The following is a 23,572-nucleotide window of genomic DNA, read 5'->3' on the forward strand; positions in this document are numbered from 1 at the left end:
CCCCCCCTCCCCCATGCCCAAGGACTTTCAAAATCAGATGGGCTATCAATGATCATCACAATTTACAGGATTGGTTAATGGCCTTATCACACCCAAGGAGCAGCACATGCAGAAGGCCTCGTCCCCACTTTGAAGGCTGGAAGAAGGAAATAAAAATAGTAGATGTGATGATTGTTCATCTTTTTGGCTGTTTGAACTATGACAGGGCTAGAGACACTAAACTGAAGCCAGAGACCCCAAGGGGTTATCCCTGGGTCAGTGCTGAAGGACATTTGGAATTGACAGATCACTACAATTCTGTCCCTCCTAGGATGTAAATGGTAACTCATTTGTGTGTATATGTTTCTTTGCTTTAACCTGTAAAATAACCCTTTTATTTCTTTTTCCTAATCAATAAACCTGCATATAGCACTGGTCTACAATTTTTGAGAAGTCGTCTGCTTCAGAGATAAAATGTGGTATTTATTATGTATTTTGATGTGCTGAATTCAAATATGACAATTAAAACAACTGATTGGCTACTGTTTCTAAGATATTTAAGTTTTTACATTTTATGTCTATGTATATTGTGTAGATAGTAGAGTTTTAATCATAAATTGTAAACCTAGGTCTTTTCATGTTTTTATGCTTGCATTACATGATAATATTTCACCAGTCCTGTTTATGTAACACTTTAAAAATCAGCAAAAGGGTTATATAAATAAAATTTATTATGAAACAAAAGGCAAAAAACTATTATGTACATAGTTTAGTCCTATTCAGTGTCTACTCGGCGCTTCTTGGCTTGTCTCTTGTATTAATTAAATGGAGCATCTCTTGTCACTGTCCAGCAATAGTCTGCAAGCATTGATGGGCTCCATTTGCCCTGATAGCGTTTCTCCATTGTTGCAATGTCCTGGTGAAATCGATCGCCATGCTCATCGCTCACTGCTCCACAGTTCAGTGGAAAAAAATCTAGATGAGAGTGAAAAAAATGTATCTTTAGTGACATGTTGCAACCAAGGCTTTTGTATGCCTTGAGGAGGTTTTCCACCAACAACCTGTAGTTGTCTGCCTTGTTGTTTCCGAGAAAATTTATTGCTACTAACTGGAAGGCTTTCCATGCCGTCTTTTCCTTGCCACGCAGTGCATGGTCAAATGCATCATCTCAAAGAAGTTCACGAATCTGAGGACCAACAAAGACACCTTCCTTTATCTTAGCTTCACTTAACCTTGGAAATTTTCCACGGAGGTACTTGAAAGCTGCTTGTGTTTTGTCAATGGCCTTGACAAATTTCTTCATCAGACCCAGCTTGATGTGTAAGGGTGGTAACAAAATCTTCCTTGATTCAACAAGTGGTGGATGCTGAACACTTTTCCTCCGAGGCTCCAATGACTGTCAGAGTGGCCAATCTTTCTTGATGTAGTGGGAATCTCTTGCACGATTATCCCATTGACAGAGAAAACAGCAGTACTTTGTGTATCCAGTCTGCAGACCAAGCAAGAGAGCAACAACCTTCAAATCGCCACAAAGCTGCCACTGATGTTGGTCATAGTTTATGCACCTCAAAAGTTGTTTCATGTTGTCATACGTTTCCTTCATATGGACTGCATGACCAACTGGAATTGATGGCAAAACATTGCCATTATGCAGTAAAACAACTTTAAGACTCGTCTTCGATGAATCAATGAACAGTCTCCACTCATCTGGATCGTGAATGATGTTGAGGGCTGCCATCACACCATCGATGTTGTTGCAGGCTACAAGATCACCTTCCATGAAGAAGAATGGAACAAGATCCTTTTGATGGTCACAGAACATGGAAACCCTAACATCACTTGCCAGGAGATTCCACTGCTGTAGTCTGGAGCCCAACAGCTCTGCCTTACTCTTGGGTAGTTCCAAATCCCTGACACGGTCATTCAGTTCACCTTGTGTTATGAGATGTGGTTCAGAGGAGGAAGATGGGAGAAAATGTGGGTCCTGTGACATTGATGGTTCAGGACCAGAAGTTTCATCCTCTTCCTCTTCCTCGTCTGACTCAAGTGAGAATGATTCTGGTGCATCAGGACCCGGCAGTCCTTCTCCGTGGGGTACTGGGCGTATAGCTGATGGAATGTTTGGATAATGCAGAGTCCACTTTTTCTTCTTTGACACACCTTTCCCAACTGGAGGCACCATGCAGAAGTAACAATTGCTGGTATGATCTGTTGGCTCTCTCCAAATCATTGACACTGCAAAAGGCATAGATTTCCTTTTCCTGTTCAACCACTAGCGAAGATTTGTTGCACAAGTGTTGCAGCATATGTGTGGGGCCCACCTCTTGTCCTGATCTCCAATTTTGCAGCCAAAATAGAGATGATAGGCTTTCTTAACCATAGTGGTTATACTGCGCTTTTGTGATGCAAAAGTCACTTCACCACAAACATAGCAGAAGTTATCTGCACTGTTCACACAAGTACGAGGCATCTCTGCTCACTTTGGCTAAACAGAAATGTGTCCCTTTGCAAAATCAAACACTGACAAATAAGAGAGCACGACACTGTATGATTTCTAGAGCTGATATAGGGCAATTTGTTCAGCAGAGTGATGTAAGCTTCGTTATGATTGCATCATCCATGACTTCTAGGAATAACATGATGCAATTCATATCATGTATGACGCAATACCAGCTTCAGATTGCATCATTCATTGTTTTGCCTAAAAAGCAAGTACTGTCCAAACCCAGTCATAGATTTATTCATAGATCCAGTCAAAGATGTATTTTAGTCATTTGTGGTTTAAATTGAGAGCCCTTCCCTTTATAACTCACTTATCCTCCGCTATTCCCAAGTCAAGGGTCGTATATACTGACCCAATAGCATAACTTGAAAACAAGAGCCAATCAACAATTTTAAGCATCATTTTCATTCTCAGTGACCCAGAATTAGTAAAGTTTGACTACATTTATTTCAGAAGAATTTTGGCTGTAGAGCAGTGGTTTATTACAGGATTGGCTAGAGGCATTGTCTTTGGTGTAAGATCCAGGGCACCAATGATACTGCCAAGAATGACCTTGAGCGCATCACTGCAGACTACGTGGCTCTGGGAAGAAGGATAAAGGAGTTTGAGGCGCAAGTGGTGTTCTCATCTATCCTCCCTGTGGCAGGAAAAGGCCAGGGTAGAGACCGTCGAATCGTGGAAATCAACGAATGGCTACGCAGATGGTGTCAGAGAGATGGGTTTGGATTCTTTGACCATGGGATGGTCTTCCAAGAAGAAGGATTGCTAGGCAGAGACGGGCTCCACCTCACGAAGAGAGGGAAGAGCATCTTTGCAAGCAGGCTGGCTAACCTAGTGAGGAGGGCTTTAAACTAGGTTCACCGGGGGAAGGAGACCAAAGCCCTGAGGTAAGTGGGGAAGTGGGATATCGGGAGAAAGCACAAGTAGGTGAGTGCAAGAGGGGAGGGCTCCAGCCCCATACTGGGACACCAGGACAATCAGCGAGTTATCTTAAGTGCCTATACACAAATGCAAGAAGCATGGGGAACTAGCAGGGGGAACTAGAAGTCCTGGCACAGTCAAGGAATTATGATGTAATTGGAATAACTGAGACTTGGTGGGATAACTCACATGATCGGAGTACTGTCATGGATGGATATAAACTGTTCAGGAAGGACAGGCAGGGCAGAAAAGGTGGGGGAGTTGCGTTGTATGTAAGAGAGCAGTATGACTGCTCAGAGCTCCAGTATGAAACTGCAGAAAAACCTGAGAGTCTCTGGATTAAATTTAGAAGTATGAACAACAAGGGTGATGTCGTGGTGGGAGTCTGCTACAGACCACCGGACCAGGGGGATGAGGTGGATGAGGCTTTCTTCCAGCAACTAACAGAAGTTGCTAGATCACAGGCCCTGGGTCTCATGGGTGACTTTAATCACCCCGATATCTGCTGGGAGAGCAATACAGCAGTGCACAGGCAATCCAGGAAGTTTCTGGAAAGTGTAGGGGACAATTTCCTGGTGCAAGTGCTGGAGGAACCAACTAGGGGAAAAGCTCTTCTTGACCTGTTGCTCACAAACAGGGAAGAAATAGTAGAGGAAGCAATAGTGGATGGGAACCTGGAAGGCAGTGACCATGAGATGGTCGAGTTCAGGATCCTGACACAAGGAAGAAAGGAGAGCAGTAGAACAGAGACCCTGGACTTCAGAAAAGCAGACTTCGACTCCCCCAGGGAACTGATGGGCAAGGTCCCCTGGGAGAATAACATGATGGGGAAAGGAGTCGAGGGAAGCTGGCTGTATTTTAAAGAAACCTTATTGAAGTTGCAGGAACAAACCATCCCGATCTGTAGGAAGAAAAGTAAATATGGCAGTCGACCAGCTTGGCTCAACAGTGAAATCCTTGCTCGTCTTAAACACAAAAAAATAGCTTACAAGAAGTGGAAGATTGGACAAATAACCATGGAGGAGTATAAAAGTATTGCTCAGGCATGCAGGAGTGAAATTAGGAAGGCCAAATCATGCTTGGAGTTGCAGCTAGCCGGAGATGTTAGGAGTAACAAGAAGGGTTTCTTTAGGTATGTTAGCAACAAGAAGAAAGTCAAGGAAAGTGTGGGCCCCTTGCTGAATGAGGGAGGGAACCTAGTGACAGAGGATCTGGAGAAAACTAGTGTACTCAATGCTTTTTTTGCATCTGTCTTCACAGACAAGGTCAGCTCCCAGACAGCTGCACTCTGCAGCACGGTATGGGGAGGAGGTGACCAGCTCTCTGTGGGGAAAGAAGTAGTTCGGGACTATTTAGAAAAGCTGGATGAGCACAAGTCCATGGGGCCGGATGCGTTGCATCCGAGGGTGCTAAAGGAGTTGGCCGATGAGATTGCAGAGCCATTGGCCATTATCTTTGAAAAATCATGGCGATCGGGGAAGGTCCCAGATGACTGGAAAAAGGCTAATGTAGTGCCCATCTTTAAAAAAAGGAAGAAGGAAGATCCAGGGAATTACAGGCCAGTCAGTCTCACCTCAGTCCCTGGAAAAATCATGGAACAGGTCCTCAAGGAATCAATTCTGAACCACTTAAAGGAGGGGAAAGTGATCAGGAACAGTCAGCATGGATTCACCAAGGGCAAGTCATGCCTGACTAACCTAATTGCCTTCTATGATGAGATAACCGGCTCTGTGGATGAGGGGAAAGCAGTGGATGTGCTATTTCTGGACTTTAGCAAAGCTTTTGATACACTCTCCCACAGTATTCTTGCCAGCAAGTTAAAGAAGTATGGGCTGGATGAATGGACGGTAAGGTGGATAGAAAACTGGCTAGATGGTTGGGCTCAACGGGTAGTGATCAATGGTTCCATGTCTAGTTGGCAGCCGGTATCAAGTGGTGTGCCCCAAGGGTCGGTGCTGGGGCCGGTTTTATTCAATATCTTCATTAACAATCTGGAGGATGGTGTGGACTGCACCCTAAGCAAGTTTGCAGATGACACTAAACTGGGAGGAGTTGTTGATACGCTGGAGGGTAGGGATAGGATACAGAGGGACCTAGACAAATTAGAGGATTGGGCCAAAAGAAATATGATGAGGTTCAACAAGGACAAGTGCAGAGTCCTGCACTTAGGACGGAAGAATCCCATGCACTGCTACAGACTAGGGACCGAATGGCTGGGTAGCAGTTCTGCAGAAAAGGACCTAGGGGTTACGGTGGACAAAAAGCTGAATATGAGTCAACAGTGTGCCCTTGTTGCCAAGAAGGCTAATGGCATTTTGGGTTGTATAAGTAGGGGCATTTCCAGCAGATCAAGGGTTGTGATCATCCCCCTCTACTCAGCACTGGTGAGGCCTCATTTGGAGTGCTGTGTCCAGTTTTGGGCCCCACACTACAAGAAGGATGTGGATAAATTGGAGAGAGTCCAGCGGAGGGCAACAAAAATGATTAGGGGGCTGGAGCACATGACTTATGAGGAGAGGCTGAGGGAACTGGGATTGTTTAGTCTGCAGAAGAGAAAATGAGGGGGGATTTGATAGCTGCTTTCAACTACCTGAAAGGGGGTTCCAAAGAGGATGGATCTAGACTGTTCTCAGTGGTAGAAGATGACAGAACAAGGAGTAATGGTCTCAAGTTGCAGAGGGGGAGGTTTAGGTTGGCTATTAGGAAAAACTTTTTCACTAGTAGGGTGGTGAAGAACTGGAATGGGTTACCTAGGGAGGTAGTGGAATCTCCTTCCTTAGAGGTTTTTAAGGTCAGGCTTGACAAAGCCCTGGCTGGGATGATTTAGTTGGGTTTGGTCCTGCTTTGAGCAGGGGGTTGGACTAGATGACCTCCTGAGGTCCCTTCCAACCCTGAGATTCTATGATTCTATGATTCTAACTGATCTGGGGTAAGTGACTGGTTTCTTGGGACTGGAAGCAACCAGAACATGGTATGATTTTTTGTGTGAATGACCAATTATCACTAAGTACAGTTTGTCTGGGAAGATAGATACCCCGCTGTAACAGGACCCGATATAACACAGGTTCGCGTATAGCGTGGTAGTATCGGGGCTATGGCGACACTTTCAATGGTCCGGGTCTCCGGCTGCTGCGGGGAGCCCTGGGCCCTTTAAATCACCGCTGGAGCCGTGAAGCCACTACCCCGGGGCTGCGGCAGCAGGGCTCGCCGGTGATTTAAAGGGCACGGGCTCCCCGCAGTGGCCGGTGCCTGGAGATCTTTAAATCCCACCGGAGCCCTGCCGCCCCTACCCCGATATAACGGGGTTTCAGCTATAACGCAGGAGGGATTTTTGGCTCCCCACGACCGCGTTATAGCGAAGTAGAAGTGTATATTGATCCAGGACTACATTCCCTCTAAGCTGTGTGGCTACATGGCTGCAGAGCAGGATATTAAGGGCCACGTAGGCACACAGCCACAGGGGCCTGGATTGGAGAGGTGCCTCTTCCCCAGCCTCGAACCTGCTGCAGCCGGGAACTGGCGCCTCTCCCCTGTCCCCAGCCCTGGATCTGCCGCATCCGGGGAGAGGTTCCTCTCCCCTGATCGCGGATTTGCTGCAGCAGGGAAAGCGGTGCCTCTCTCCTGGCCACAGGCTGCTGCAGCAGGAGAAGGCTGGGGGGAGTTCTCTCTTCCCCCCACAGCCCCAGGGCAGCCTGCACCCCAAACCATGCCCCCACCTCATAGACCACAGCCCCAGCTAGAGCCCTCACCCACCACATACTCCATCTCTCTGCCCAGCCCCGAGCCCCCTCCTGCACCCTGAGCTCCTCATCTCTGGGCCCACCCCGGAGCCCTCAGCCCCCATGCTGTAACCCTCTGCCTCAGCTCTGAGCCCCCTCACGACCCCAAGACCCTCAGCCCTGGCACCACCCCAGAGCCCGCACCCCCACCCAGAACCCTCACCCCGCACACCGCCACCCTCTGCACTAGTCCTGAGCTGTCTCCCACTGTCTCAACCCCTTGGCCCTAATCCCACCTCACATCACCTCTATACTGGTGCACATAACAAAATTCATACCACACATGGATGTAAAAAATTAGAGGGAACATTGGTCCAGGAGTTCACATCTGTTACTGTCTTGCAGATATCTACTTTTAGAACACACCACCAGGTTGGGGTATTACCTTGTTTCTCATCATTCACCTGGAAGTGGCCACTCAGAGCTGTGAGCCACCCCAGACAGCGTGACAGGGATCATGAGATCAAATAATTTGACCTTCTGTAAAACAGCTGCATAGAGCCTAATAACTTGAGTATGACATAAGCAGAGCTTCCAGAAAGGCATCCAGTTTAGACAGGAAGACTTCAAGAGATGCAGAATGCTCCATTTCCCTGGTAGTTTGTTCCAATGGTTAATCACCCTCATTGTTAAAAACCTGGGCCTTATTTCAGAGGTGAATTTGTATGGTTTCAGCTTCCAGCCATCGACTCTTGTTCTGCCTTCCTCCATTAGATTAAAGAGCCCTTTAGTAAGTGGTATGTTCTCCTCGTGAAGGAACTTATGCCTGTAATCAAGTCACCTCTTGATCATTTTGATAAGCTAAACAGATTCAGCATCTTAAATCTCTCACTGTAAGGCTTTTATTCAAGCCATCAGATCACTTTTGTGGCTTTTCTCTGCTCCGTCTCCAATTTTTGTGGACATCAGACCTGGCCACAGTATTCTAGTATCTGTCTCACCAGTGCCATATACAACAGTAACATTTAGTCCCCACTCCTACTCATTACTCCCCTGTGTATACATCCAAGGTTCACATTAGCCCATTTTACCATACACAGCACTGGGCGCTCATGTTCAGTTATTTCTCCACTAGGACCCTACATCCTTTTCAGTCACTGCTTTCCATGATCCTGTCTCCTTCAGACACCTGAGATGCAGCAGTCTAACATTAGGGAAATCTTGCAATATCTCCAATATCTCGGGGTGGGAGCTGAGGACTTTCTAATGGTGACCCTGGTAGGTAGTTACACAAGGGAAAGGGAGGCAGAGATAGTCAGGGAAAGTGTCATTTTCAGCAACCTCCTTAAACATCTGCCCCCTCCATTAAATCCCCTGGTAACACGGCGCACCAGAGCATTCTCAGAACTGACCTGAGCAGAGAACTCCTGCATCCTCTTTGTGTCTGCAGTTGTGCTGGCCCCAGCCCCTGGAAGGACACGACCAGAGATCAGATTCATTCCCAGAGCAGTTCACATCATCCAGCCAGATCTGCCCAGATCCTTCCCCATAATGAGCAGAGACAGTTGCTTTGATGGCGTGTCCACATCCCAGTTGTTTGCAGACGACATTGGAGTCTGGCAGATCCCAGGAATCATCACAGACTGTCCCCCAGCTTCCATTGTAATAAATCTCCACTCTCCCGGCACAGCGACCTGCCCCATTCACCAGTCTGATCCGCCTGCTCCCTGCAGGGATAGATCCCAGCTGTTAACACGTATTTTCCCACTGAACAGAGAATGTCTGTGAGATTTAGAAATGAATCACCTGAGCAAACGACACCGACATCCGCAGCAATTCCTGCCTGGGCTGTCTCAGACGTGGAGTTGTCACAGAGAGTCAGACGAGTCTCATTTCCTGCACACTGGACCCTTCTCAGCCCCACGGGGCCTGTTCCTTGCTCAGACTTAGGGGGGTTATAAGCTTTCTCAGCGACTCCACACTGGAGCTGCCTGCACACCACGCTGGCATCGTTCATGTCCCACTGGTCATCCAGCACTCTGCCCCACGCACCACGGAGGGAAATCTCAACTCTCCCATCGCACCGGCTCTCTCCATTCAGCAGTCTGAGTGATTCAGAGCGACCTGGGCTCAGGAGAGATAGGAAACACACTGAAGAACACTCCCTGTTATACCCTAAAAATAATACAGAGTGTGCATGAAATTATGGACTGTTTCTCAATAAGAAGGTATAAACCAGTGATCAGAGTGTGTCACAGTGTTAAAGGAAACGACCTCTGTCAAAAGACACTTATTCTTTTCACTCTATAAATGGAAGGTGCTATAAGAACTGTAACACTCTGAGCTTGACAGAAGGGCTTGCTAGCAGCCCCTGTAAATGAGTGAGCGAGGGAATTCCTGCAGGTTACTGACTGGGAAAATAGTCTCTGTGTGTGGTGGTGGAATGGCTGCTGAGGTTTGTAGTCCCTTTATCCAGGCTTAAATGCCTGGAAGTCAGTGAATGGTGTCTGCACAAGCACTAAGCAGGTGGGTTGTGAATGATTTAGTCAAGTTTGCTTGGAGGGAGTTTGACCAATGGAAGAGCAGGGTTCATGGTGGTCAGGAACAGGTTATTGTTTGTAAATTCTCTTAGTTCTCTCTGATCTTTGCTCAGTAGGTGGCAATTTTCTTGGTTCACCTGTGTCCAGTGCAGGAGCTCCCAGTGTGTGATAGTTCCCGGCACTGGTGGTTCTGACTGGAGCTGTCCCCTGAAGTGTGGTGTCATCTCTGAGCCCAACGTGAGATTCCAGCTGATCAATTCACACCACACTAAGCAGGTTTTGTGGGGGGCAGGAATGGAGACATTCTCTATTGATGAATATTGTGACTTCCTTGGGATGTGAATCTCAGTCTTTGAGTGTGTCTCAGAATCAGTGAGTCCTACAGCGAGGTGGTAAGTTAGGAATTACTCAGGGCTGGTCTACACTAGGGGGGAGGGATCGATCTAAGATATGCAACTTCAGCTACGTGAATATAACACGGCTACCCCTCTGATACATGAATAGCGTAGCTGAAGTCGAAGTATCTTACATCGAGTTACCTACCGTCCTCATGGTGCGGGATTGACGTCTGTGGCTCCCCCTGTCGACTCCGCTACCGCTGTTCGCGTTGGTGGAGTTCCGGAGTCGACAGGAGCGCATTCGGGGATCAATATATCGCATCTAGATGAGATGCGATATATTGATCCCCGAGAAATCAATTGCTACCCGCCGATACGGCCAGTAGTGAAGACATACCCTCACTGAGTTCAGACACAGGTGCAGCCAGGAGAGACTGACAATGGTAAAAGACAACAGCAGAGTAAGTGCAGGGGACACCCACCATCTGTGTCAGGTACAGTATGTGCTAGTATGGCAACCTGATGGGTGCAGTGTGTGTGCACTGGACTCAAACAGCTCAAGGATCTTGGTAGCCAAATAACATTTCAAGGCTAAGAGTGAAATCCTGGCCCCACTGAAGGCAATGGTAAAACCTCCATTGACGTCAACAGAGCCAGCAGTTCATCCTAAGACTGGAGCAGGAGAATGCCTGCATGCAGCTAGTCTAGTGCAGGGGTGTAGCCACAGGTGGGCCATGACCCACCCAGATAGCGTCCAGACCCACTCAAATCAGGGCCGAAGCCCCCCGAACCCACAGGCTGGGATTCCCTTCCTTGGCTCGGTGTCCACCAGCCTGGCCATGTCTTTCTCCTGCCGGAGCCATGTGCTGCTTCCCTGGTCTCTGACCCCAGTGCTAGCTCCATGGGAGGTGTACATTGTGGGGGCAGGGGTGGTTGAAATCCAGGGCTAGTGCTGGGGCCAGAGACCAGGGCAGCAGCTCCTAGCATCAGCAAGAAAGGGACACGGCTGGGTTGACGCACATGAAGCCAGGGTCAGGAAGGGTGCATGGAGCTCGAGCCCCAGTGGGACCCCTCTTCTCCACAAGGGCACACCTAGGTGACCAGATGTCCCGATTTTATAAGTACAGTCCTGGGGCTTTTTCTTATATAGGCGTCTATTACCTCCCACAACCTGTTCAATTTTTCACATTTGCTATCTGGTTACCCTAGGCACGTCCCGCAGTGTGTGTGGCCTGGGCAGCCTCAGCTTTGGGTACCTGCTGAGCGGTAAGGGCCGGCTGGAAGGGGTGGAGGGAGGCAATCCCCTCCTACCTCCTGCCCCGTCCCCAGGACACCGGATCCCTCCTGCACCCTTCCCTCTGCCCCTCCCATCATTGCCCACCCCCTGAAAGCTGAGGCCCACCCAGGTTTCCTGTCCTAGCTGTGCCACTAGTGTAGTGTGAGGGTAGAGAGTAGATTTGGGGCTTTCTGAGAAGGCTCAAGGATATAACTGGGTACCACAGCCCCTCAGGAAGGCCAGATGGGATCACAGCAGATGGAGCTCGTATGGAAGGTACCAGGTGTTTTTCCTTACAAGAGATTCTCCATGCAGCAACTGTAGGGAGAAATCAGCATCCCCATGTGCTGGGGAGTTCCCTCCAAGAACCAGGGCATGGGCTGGGTAGGTAATTAGGAGAGGCAGGGCAGGACTGCAGGGAATTCAGTTAGGAATGCAGGTAGCAGCCTCTGTGAGAAGCAGGAGAACTACAAGGTGAATTGCCCCCAAGGTACAAAGGAGAGTAAAGAGGAGAGTAGACATCTGTTGTGAGTGCTGGGCAGGGCCTTATAGGCTTAGTCATGGTGTAAACCAGTGACTGTGGGCTCTGTGGGAGACAGTCCTGGAAGCTATGTTTCCATTAGGAAGAAGGTTGAAATCCCTATGGAGAAATCCCTATCTTCAAATCTGTACATGGATTTGAAGATGGGGCAGAGAAAGAGGTTGCAACTTCATTCAGCAGGAGGGATCACTTTGGTGAGGGGAGAAGCAGATGATCACAATGGACTCTTTGGGTCTTAAAACTCTGCGGATCTATAGACCCAGAAGACAGGCTCCATTTAGCCACAAGGGAACCAGATTGGCTGGCCACTAAAATTAAGTTTTCTAGTGAATTATTTTTCCCGCAGGGTCCTGGCCACTTTCAGTGCCCAGGATGGATAAATCGCGGTTGTGCAGCATCAGGCTGTTGCCTGTGCGACCTCTGCCTCATTCACTTTAGAAACTGGAAGGCCTATAGAGAATGACCAAGAAGCGCAGGAAGAATGAGGATGCTCTTGTTAAGAGCAGTGACCATCATTCAGTAGAGCTCAGTTCTGTTCCTGCCTCTGCCGCAGACTTCAAAGGTGATGCTGAGCAGGTCTCTTAAGCCAGTTTTTATGGGATGTGATTTGCAGAAGTACTGAGCACTCACAACTGCCGCTAGGGTCAAGACAAGATGTGGCTGCTCAGCTCTTTTGCAGCCAGGCAGTGTGGTCGAGGGGAATGAGCACAGAGCTGCAAGTAAAAACACTTAGTTTTATCCTGTCTCTGCTGCTGACTCACTGGGTGGCCTTGGGCAAGTCACTTTGCTTTTCTCTTTCTGTTTCACCATTTGTAATATGGAGCTAATAATGATACTTACTCACCTGCTTCCCTGGAGTTTGGTGAGGGTTTATTAAAGTGTAGAGAGTACTTTGAACACACAAAGCTCTGCAGAAATGGTGAGTACTCTGAAGAATGAAGCCCTGAGGGTCTCAGGTTGCTGCCCACTCACCCCAAGTTTAGAATTTTGGCTTTAATATTGTATGTAAAATTTTCAAAAGCAGCTAAATGATGTAGGAGCCTAAGGGCCATTTTCAGGAGTGACTTAGGCAGCAAGAGGGAGAAGTCTGCATGGTTCTTGGGCTCCTACGTTACTGGAGAAAATGGGATTTAAGTCTCTAAGTCACTTAGGCACTTTTGAAAATTTTATTCTTGGGCTTCTAAGTGCCTAAGTCACTTTTGAAATGGGCATCATAAGAATCTGTTATCTCCTGGGGTGTTCTGAAGAAAAATTCATTAATGTTTGGCATTCTCATATTACGGTGATAAGCACCATAGAAAAGCCCATGAAGAAGTTAATTCTGTATTCAGTGCAGTGTTTGTATGGTATATAGAGTGAATAAGGCCCTAGATCACACATTGAATGATGAGGATAAAAATAAATATTCAACAGCTCCCCCATTGCCTGAGCACTATCCTCCCAGTGCACTGAAGGAGGCAGGAGCAGGGTTTAGGTGAGAATAATAGGATGTGTGCATATAGTTAGACTCTATCATAATGCATATGCGCAAGGGAGGATGGGGGGCTGAATTAACATTTCATAGGTAACCTTAACTCTGGTATTTTCTAATTATTGTGCCTTTGGCTTTGACTAAATAAACTAAATAATGTGGTTTAATATTTTATTTTTTTAAATAAAATGTAAATATTAGAGTGGGTCAACAATCCAAAAAATTTTCTGTGAAGTATTTTGAATGCAGTATTTCAATTTTTACACAGATCTGAGATACTGGCATGTGGAAATGGAATGCAAATTTTTGTTTAACTAAAATGTTGATTCATTTCAACTTTTGGAAAATGAAACATTCATTTTCCTTTCCAGTTTTTGGATTTACAGGTTTGCCACTTCCTCCCTGCTTCTATTTTTTATCTTTTCTTTCACTGTAAAAAGTTAGAAAAAAGTAAAAAAGTAAGAACGCAGGGGGAAAAGTCTTTTGATTTTTTTCAGTTGGAAAGGTATGAAGAAAGTAAAAAAAAATATATATATATATATGCAAAAAAACCCACACAAGTGAGTGAAATCATTTCTTTCTCTGTGGTGTGCTACCAAAATTGCCTGTAGGAACTCATGTGAGAAGAGGGAAATGGTGATTTTCAGCAGTTTATAATTCAGACAAACCTGGAAGGAATCTCACTGCACTAGGAGAGGGTACCTCCCTGGCTCCAGCACTGACCCCTTTCCAAATTGCAAAGGCTGCAGCAATCAAGGAAGGTGCAAGAGCTTATCAAGAAGGTGCTGAGAATAATTTTATACTAGAAAATGTGAAGCATATTAGGAGTCACAACCAGCTCCCCCTCCAATTACTATTGGAGGAGCCTGGGGACAATGAGTTCGTGACATTTATGAAATCCGAAGGACAAAGTGCTGCCCCTGCTCCGCTGCCATGCATAAAGGATGGAGTTGTTGATGTTTTTAGTGGAGAATCCAGGGCTTTCCCAGCTCACAACTATTCTTTTGTGATAATATTATTTACTTACATTTTATCTTTAATACATTTACTATTATTATATGTGGTTTAGGATCTAGCTCCCCCTCCCCTTGCTGTGCCTTGAGGTTCCCCTGCTCTGGGGTCAGTGTCACACACTGAGGGGCAGGTGTCCTTAATCCAGCATCTCTCTTACACTTACCTGAGCAAATCACACTGGCATCATTGTTGTGAGAGCACTGAGAAGCTCCCAGGGCAGTAACAGGGCACTGGCTCAAATGGGTTTCAGTCCCTTTACAGTGATATGTGTCTGTCCAGACAGAGCCAGTTCCCTTCCCAAAATACCCTCCTCCTGGAGCCGATACAGCGAACCCACAGTCGAGCTGACGACAGAGAACGTTGGCGTCTGGTAAATCCCAGCGTGAGTCACAGAGGGTTCCCCAGGTACCAATAACCTGGATCTCCACCCTCCCTGAGCACGCTGTGCTGCCGTTCACCAGCCGGAACCCTGTGTGCCGAAGGGAGAAGGGGTTTAGAGAGGGAGCATTTAAGATATTTTATATTAAATATTAAAGAAAAGGAAAGTCAGGGGGGATTGAGTCCATTCCCACTATATTGGATTGTTCAGGTTTTACTAAAAGCTGATAGCAGCCCTATTATCCCAGCTCCCTACAGAGTTAGATCATTTATTGTTGCACCCTGCTCTAGAATACAGAACACTGGGATTTTAGAGACGTGCCAAATTCTTACGTGAGCATATGACATTTGCATGTGAGCATGTCGGACTCCCGTGTGATATCCTGGGACAGTACACGTGGTGTGACTCATTCCCTACACACTGGAATTCCTCAGTCCATATTGGTCCATGTCCTTTTCCGAAGTGAGCTCCTCCTGGGATAAATAGAGCTGTTCCACACTGTAGTCCATTACAGATAACACCGGCATCTTTGAGATCAAAGTGTGCATCACAGATTGTAGCCCAGGTGTCTCCATGTCTTACTTCCACACGTCCTGAGCAGGCACTGTCCCCTCCAGCCAGCTGGAGCTCAACGTGTCCTAGAAAGCCAATGAAGGATGAAAATTACAAAGGAGCCTTAGGGAGTTAGGTGTTCCACTGCCCTAGAACTTTGGCCAAAAGCCCGTCCTGGTGCACTGGGGCAGTGCATGCAGCAATTAGAAATTTAAAAAAAAAGTATAAAAAATGGAAAGAGGGGAATTCAATAGTAATCAATATACATTAGAAATTATGAAATCGATAAGGGAAGCTAAAGCTATCGGAAAAAAATCCATGTTTGGCTGGGCTATGAACAATAATGAGAATTTTTAAAAATATATTAGGAGCGAAAACAAACAAACAAATCCTAACAAAGGAGTAGGCCCATTACAAATGGAGATGGTAAAATAGTTTATAATGATGCAAATAAGGCAGAAGTGTTCAATAAATATTTCTGGTTTTGGATAGAAGCACGATGTGTATTCATACTATGTGAAGAGGGTGAACCACTCTGCAGTCCATTGGTAACTAAGGAGGATGTTAAACAGTATCTACTGGGGATAAACTTTTTTAAAAATCAGCAGGCCTGAATAGCTTATCAAATCTTGGAATAAATGGAAATGTAGGACTGGAACGAACCTCATGAAGTCAGCTAGTCCATCCCCCCACACCAGGGGCAGCTCCAGGCACCAGCGCAGCAAGCGCATGCCGGGGGCAGCAAGCCATGGGGGGGCGGGCTGCCAGTCGCTGTGAGGGCAGCAGTCAGTCCGCCTTTGGCAGCATGCCTGCGGGAGGTTCCGCCGGTATTTCGGCGTGAGACTGGTGGACACTGAAGGCACAGGACTGGTGGACCTCCTGCAGAAACGCCGCCGAATCCACGTGACCAAGCAAATGTGGCTGACTGCTGTGCTTGGGGCAGCAAAAAACATAGAGCCCCACACCATGACAGGTTTAAGTATAGCTAGTCCATCCCTGATAGATATTAGTCTAACTTGTTCTTAAAAGTCATCAATGATGGGGATTCCACTTAATTATCCTTATAGTTAGAAGGTTTTTCCTAATATCTGACCTGACTCTCCCTTTCTACAATCTAAGTGGATTACGTCTTGTCCTACCTACCCATCCTAGAGAGAGAACCCAAATAGGACACAGTGCTCCAGCTGAGATCTCACCAGTGATGAGTACAGCAGGACAATTGCCTCCTCTGTCTTACATATGACAATTCTGTTAATAAAATCCAGAATGACATTTCCTGTTTTCAAAACAGCATCACCCATTTCAGTCTCTGATCCATTTTCTGCAGTACTGCTGCCTAGTCAGTTATTCCTCGTTTTGGATTTTTTGCATTCTATTTTTCCTTCCTAAGTCTAGTACTTTGTACTTGTCTTTACTGAATTTTAATTTACTGATTTCAAACCAATTCTCCAATGTATCAAAGTCATTATGAATTCTAAAACTCTCATCCAAAGAGCTTGTGACCCCTCCCAGGTCTGTATCATCCACACATCTTATAAGTTTATTCTCTACTTCATCATCCAAATAATTAATGAAAATATTGAATAGTACCAGGTCCAGGAGAGTGATATTATTTATGTATCCATAGGAACACAGTGACAGGATAGCTTAATGGGTGAGCCCCAGCTGCTGCTGCCTACTGCAGTGACCGGAGCTTGGGAGCTGCGGCCACACTGGCACTGGCTGTTGCAGAGATGTTACTGCTCTGGTGCCTCCCAGGGCTGTTGCAGCCGCCTCCCTGCTGGGGCTGTTGCTGCTGAGGGGACACAAACAGGGCCGGCTCCAGACCCCAGCGCGCCAAGTAGGCGCGTAGGGCAGCATTTCGTGGCAGGGCGGCATTTGGCTCCCGCGGACCTTCCGCAGTCATGTCTGCGGGAGGTCCACCGGAGCCCCGGGAGGAGTGGACCTGCCGCAGCTATGACTGCGGAGGGTCCCCTCTTCCCGCGGCTCCGCTTGAGCTCCCGCAGGCATGACTGCGGCGGGTGCGCTGGTCCCGCGGCTCGGACGGAGCTCCCGCAGACATGCCTGCGGATGCTCCACCAGACCCACGGGACCGTCCGCAGCCACTTCTGCCCTGGCCGCGGGACCGGGGAAGGGCGGCCCAGTGCGCCGCCCTGCTTGGGGTGGCGTAATTTCTAGAGCCGCCCCTGGACACCACATGCTGGGGTCCCGCTGCCTCCTCCTATTCCTGTATCTCCTTTCCTTCCCCATCCCATCCCCCTGCCTGCTGCCCCGTGCCCCCTCCCATCCCCCTTCCTCTCGCTCCTGTCCCCTGCCCCATCCCCCTCTCCCAGTGTCCTCTTCCCCCCCGCAGGCACTCACCCTTCTACAGGAAATGGGCAGGCACTAGAACCCGGGAAGAAGTGTCCAGCTGCAGAGGAAGCAACCGGAGCAGCTACCCTCAGCCTCAGGAGAAGTGACTCCATCACGCTCCCTCTGCTCCCTGCACGGACCCTGCATGCCCCCCCATGCCTTGCCTCTGCCAATGCCCCCCTGCACCCTCCCAAACCATGCCCATCCTGTCTATCCTGTGCACTGAATGAGGCAGGGGTCTCATGGAGTCCCAGTTTCCCCCCTGTTCTCTGTGCTGTCCCACCCCTCTGGGATCCTCATCTATTCTGTTTCTCACTCTTACTCTTACCTTGGGTTGTCCTGTTTGCCCCCAGCCCCAGTTTCCCTCCCTGGATGTCTCATCCAGTCTCAGGGTTTCTCTCTACACACACTTAGCTTGTGGCAAACGGGTGTAAATTTACCTCACACTAGCCTGCTGCACACTGAGTGTCCGTGTGGAGCCTGCTGCTGTGCACTAACATTTCCCTAGTGCTTGGAAATGGGATAGATCAAAGCACACAAGGGAACTGTTAGGGCTTCTCTTCGCTACCACACTAAAACAGTGCCACTGTATCGACGCAGCGGTGCCGATTTAGCGCTTCTGGTGAAGACATATTATGTCGATGGGAGAGCGCTCTGCTGTCTGCATAATTAGTCCACCTCATCGAGAGGCAGAAGCTCTGCTGATGGGAGAGCGTTTCCCACTGACATAGTGTGATGCAGACACTGCTATAAGTCAATGTAAGTTACATTGCTCAAGGAAGGGGGGTTGTTTTCACACCACTGAGCGACATAACTTACATCATCTTAAGCAGTAGTGTAGACAAGGCCTCAGTGCGCAGCCAGACCATCCACATGGACACTTGGTGCCTGGCAGGACAGTGCAGGGGAGATTTACACCCCAGCTTCCCACATACTAAATGTTCATGTAGATCTGCTCTCAGTCTCCCCCACCCTACCCTGGCTGCTTATTCCAGACTCTTTGCCCAGTTACTATTAGACTCCCCCGACACCCTGGTTCCTGATCTGATCTGTTTTTCCTCACTCATCTCCAGTTCCTCCTGATTTGTTCCCAGGCCCAGACTCCTCACCCAGTCAGTTCCATTTTTCCCAGCTCCCAATCTCCTTGATCAGCAAGTCACAGTCTCTCCCCACCCGCTCTCTGTCCTAATCGCCCTGCCTAGCTAGTCCGAGTCTCTTTCCCCCTCCTCCTGGTCCCAGGCTCCTTGCCCAGTCAGTCCCCATCTCCCGCTTTCTCTCCCAGTCCCAGTTTCTCTCCATCCACCAGACTCCAGACTCAGAATATTCCCCCTGCATCCTTGTCCTCATCTACTTTCCCCTCTCACCCTGGTGTGCGTTCAGTTCAGGTGGCTTCATCCCTACACTGCCTCGGTCCAATAGGTGGAAAAGGTCTCCCTCATCTCAGTTTTAGTGCCTGGTGCCTCACTGGCCCATAGCAGCCAGGAGCATAATTTCAGCATAATTGTATTGGTTACACATCTTGCCACTGCTGCAACCCCTCTTCGGGGACCATCACCTTGTTTCAGTGAAGGGGCTTGTGTGCTGCAATGATCCTCAGAGCTATGCTGTCGGGAGCTTCATTTTTCTTCAGATTTGGTATAATGAGAAGATTCCGGAAGACTTGAGAAATGCCAACATTGTTACCATCTGTGACGGGTCTGACACCCCAGCACCCCCTTGTGGCAGGGGCGGGCTGGGGGCCTAGCGCCGCGCCACTCACTTGTCCTTCGGTCTGCCCCTGGCAGCCGGCATATTACGGCCTACCGGCCAGAGTCCATAAACGCCCCCCTTCGGGGCGGGGTAGCGCGGCCTAGCGGCCGGAGTCCATAAACGCCCCCCTTCGGGGCGGGGTAGCGCGGCCTAGCGGCCGGAGTCCATAAACGCCCCCCTTCGGGGCGGGGTAGCGCGGCCTAGCGGCCGGAGTCCACAAACGCCCCCCTTCGGGGCGGGGTAGCGCGGCCTAGCGGCCGGAGTCCACAAACGCCCCCCTTCGGGGCGGGGCAGCGCGGCCTAGCGGCCGGAGTCCACAAACGCCCCCCTTCGGGGCGGGGCAGCGCGGCCTAGCGGCCGGAGTCCACAAACGCCCCCCTTCGGGGCGGGGCAGCGCGGCCTAGCGGCCGGAGTCCACAAACGCCCCCCTTCGGGGCGGGGCAGCGCGGCCTAGCGGCCGGAGTCCACAAACGCCCCCCTTCGGGGCGGGGTAGCGCGGCCTAGCGGCCGGAGTCCACAAACGCCCCCCTCGGGGCGGGGTAGCGCGGCCTAGCGGCCGGAGTCCACAAACGCCCCCTTCGGGGCGGGGTAGCGCGGCCTAGCGGCCAGAGTCCATAACCGCCCCCTTCGAGGCGGGGTATTAAGGGGTGGGGTAGGGGGACTCGGGCCCGCCCTCTCCACCGAGCCCCGACCCAGGGCCCTGATTGTGGCAAGCTCTCCTTGCCACCCGCTCGGCGGGGATCCGCCCGCAACACGCCGAGCGGTACTGCAGCTTTAAGGCTGTCAGTCTCTACAATCCCCTGGGTCACTTCCTACCCTGTCTAGCCGGACGTCGGCGTTGTGGGAGCGGTTCCCCCGTAGGTCCCCTCCGGCCGGCGTCCCTCCCCGGGGTCTCCGGTACGGCCTCTGCTCGGCTGACGTCCCGGTCCAGGCTCACTGGCTCTCCTCCCGCAGGAGCTGACGGTCTGCGTCCTTCTCCCCCGGTGGTCAGCCCAGACTGAGCAGACCTGCAGGCTTTTATACCGGTCTGCCAGTTGGAGCATGCCCAGCAGAGCTTCCTGGGCGTGGCTTCCTCTGCTAGCAAAGAAGGGTTAACCCCTGCTGTACCAGTGCGGGGCTGTCCCGCCCCGTCACACACCCTCCCCCTTAAGACAGCCGTCGGGCCCGGCTGACCCTGGACTCCCGCCTCCCCCTCCTCCTCCCCGATGCGGGAGAAGAAGTCCGCGTTCCCATGAGCCTTGCCTGGCCGATGTGACACGCGGAAGGCGTAGGGTTGGAGGGACAGGTACCACCGCATGATCCAGTTATTCGTCTCCTTCATACTATTGATCCATCGGAGGGGCGCGTGGTCAGTCACTAAGGAGAAGGGGTTCCCTAATAGATAGTACCTTAGTGCTTCGACCGCCCACTTCACTGCCAAGGCCTCGCGTTCTATGGTGGAGTACCGGGTTTCGCGGGGGAACAGCTTGCGGCTAAGGTACAAGACCGGGTGTTCTTCTTCCCCTACCTCCTGTGACAGTATGGCCCCCAGTCCCACCTCCGAGGCATCCGTCTGTAGGATAAAGGGTTTTGAAAAATCTGGTTGAACTAGTACCGATTCCCGTGTTAATTGTTCGCTCAGGGCGCAAAAGGCCTTTTCGCAGCCTTCCGTCCAGCGTACTTTCTGGGGTTGTGAACTGCACGTCAACTCCGTCAGTGGGGCAGCGAGTGTGGCGAAGTTAGGCAGAAACCGCCGATAGTACCCGGCCAGCCCCAAGAACTGCCGGACTTGCCGCTTGGTTGTGGGCGTAGGGTACGTCCTTAATGCTTCCACCTTGTCTACGAGGGGACGGATCTTTCCCCTGCCAACCGTGTAGCCCAGGTAAGTCACCTCCTTCTGGCCCAGGTGACATTTCGCCGGGTTCGCGGTGAGGCCGGCTTCGCCTAATGCCCGTAGAACTGCGGTCAGGTGTTGCAGATGTTCCTCCCAAGTGCTACTGTAGATGACAATGTCATCGATGTACGCTGCGGCGTATTCATTGTGTGCGTTCAGCACCTGGTTCATGAGTCGCTGGAAGGTAGCCGCGGCCCCGTGCAATCCGAACGGCATCATAGTAAATTGGTAGAGTCCGAACGGCGTTGGAAATGCTGTCTTTTCTCGTGAGGCCGGTGTCAACGGGATCTGCCAATATCCCTTCGTCAAATCCAGGGTGGAGATGAACTCGGCTTTTCCTAGCCGCTCCAGCAGCTCGTCCACCCGGGGCATGGGATAGGCGTCAAAACGTGAAATTGCGTTTACCTTGCGGAAGTCGATGCAAAACCTGACTGTCCCGTCTGGCTTGGGGACCAACACTATGGGGCTCCGCCATTCACTCCGCGACTCTTCCACCACCCCTAAGGCTAGCATCAGCCCGAGCTCCTCCTTCACTGTCTCCCACATCTTCCTGGGGAGCAGGCGGTGTGTGTCCCGCACTTTGTGCCCTGGAACGGTAGCAATGTGGTGGTTTGCTAACGTGGTTCGTCCGGGTCGCGTCGACAAAACCACGGGGAACGCCGCCACCAGTCATTCTACCTGGTCCCGCTGGGGTGGGGTAAGCTCGTGGCCTATGTCCGCCGTCCCGGCTGTCTCGGGCTCTCCCACCAGCGGCCCCAACTCCGGTTCTGGCGGGTATGGGGCTATCAGCAGGCCCTCTCGGTCCCTCCAGGCCTTAAGGAGGTTCACGTGGTAGACCTGGGTATCCCTCCTTCGCCCGGACAACCGTACCTCATAGTCGACCGGCCCAATCCGCCTGACCACTTCAAAGGGGCCCTGCCACTTGGCCAGCAGCTTGGACTCTGAGGAAGGAAGCAGCAAGAGGACCCGATCCCCCGGCCCGAAAGTTCGCACCTTGGCCCCCTTGTTATACTGAGCCTCCTGAGTCTGCTGGGCTCTAACCAGATTTTCGCGGGCCAAGGTCCCCAGCTCCCGGAGGCGTTCCCGCAGATGGAGGATATACTGCACTGACCCTCGAACACGGGTCTCCTGCTCTTCCCAGGTTTCCCTTAGGAGATCGAGGATACCCCTAGGCTTCCTCCCGTAGAGGAGCTCGCCTGGGGTACCTCTCGCACCGCGAAGAGGAGTGCGGGGAGTAGTTTATCCCAGTGCCGTGGGTCGTCCTCTACAAACTTTCTCAGCATGGCCTTCAAAGTGCCGTTGAATCGCTCGACCAAGCCATCCGTCTGGGGGTGGTAGACGGAGGTCTTTAGTGCCTAGATGTTCAGCAGCCTGCACAGCTCTGCCATCAATCTAGAGGTCACATTCGTTCCTTGGTCCGTTAGTATTTCCCTCGGGATACCTACCCGAGCGAAGATCTGCAATAGTTCGTTAGCAATGACGGGTGCTGTGGTGGACCTCAGTGGCACCGCTTCGGGATAGCGTGTGGCATAATCGACCACCACCATGATGTACTTATGACCTGTGCCGCTCTTCTCCAGGGGTCCCACGAGATCCAGGCCTATCCGGTCAAAAGGCGTCCCCACCACCGGCAAGGGTACGAGGGGGGCCCTTGGTACACCTTTTGGACCGGCTCTCTGGCATTCTGGGCAGGAGGCGCAATAATCTTGTACCTCCGCATGGATGCCCGGCCAAAAGAACCTCTGGGCCACCCTTTGCAACGTCTTCTCCCTGCCTAGGTGTCCGGCCCATGGCACCGAATGTGCCAGACGGAGCAAGTCCCGTCGGAACCGCCGCGGGACCAACAGCTGGCGTAGCTCTTCCTTTGTCTGTGGTTCTGGTACCACCCGATAGAGTAAGTCCCGATGGATCTCAAATCGGGGCCCTTGTGGCTGGCGGTGGGGCGGGTCTTCCTCCCCTGGTGGGCTAGTCGCCTGTTCCCAAGCCCGGCTGAGAGTGGTATCCCCTCGTTGCTCCTCGAGGAAGTCGGTGTCCACCTCTAGCCAGCCCGGGTCCTCTGTTGTCGGCGCTTCGGTGGGGACTTGGCTCCGTACCCCTCTCCCAGAGTTCCCCGAGGGCCCCTCTAGGGGGTCCTCGGCCGTTGGCTGGCCTAAAAATCCCGGTCGTCTAGCCCGTTTCCCAGTTCTCCTCCCTGGCGGCGTAGCCCCTTCCCTCAAGAGGTTTGTGAAGCCCGGCCAGTCACGCCCTAAGACCACGGGGTAAGCCAACTTAGGAGCCACCCCCACTAGACACCGCGCCCGGTGTTGGGCCGCCTCTAGCTGTACCCAGACAGTGGGGTAAGGCTTCACATCCCCGTGGATGCACT

At 50.6% G+C, this 23,572-nt stretch overlaps 1 protein-coding gene across 1 annotated transcript in view; it reads right to left on the reverse strand.

Moving 5' to 3' along the window:
* Positions 1–23,572, reverse strand: part of LOC123355764 (antigen WC1.1-like) — a 69,262-nt gene that overhangs the window by 19,339 nt on the left and 26,351 nt on the right. The window contains exons 2-5 of the mRNA XM_044998420.1: positions 15,016–15,319; positions 14,466–14,782; positions 8,929–9,246; positions 8,535–8,849 (exon numbers count right to left, since the gene is read on the reverse strand). Of these exons, the coding sequence (XP_044854355.1) occupies positions 8,535–8,849; positions 8,929–9,246; positions 14,466–14,782; positions 15,016–15,319 (1,254 nt within the window). The remainder of the gene's footprint in view (positions 1–8,534; positions 8,850–8,928; positions 9,247–14,465; positions 14,783–15,015; positions 15,320–23,572) is intronic.

Source organism: Mauremys mutica, chromosome 1 (genome assembly GCF_020497125.1).
Source record: "Mauremys mutica isolate MM-2020 ecotype Southern chromosome 1, ASM2049712v1, whole genome shotgun sequence".
NCBI classification, from domain to species: Eukaryota; Metazoa; Chordata; order Testudines; family Geoemydidae; genus Mauremys; species Mauremys mutica.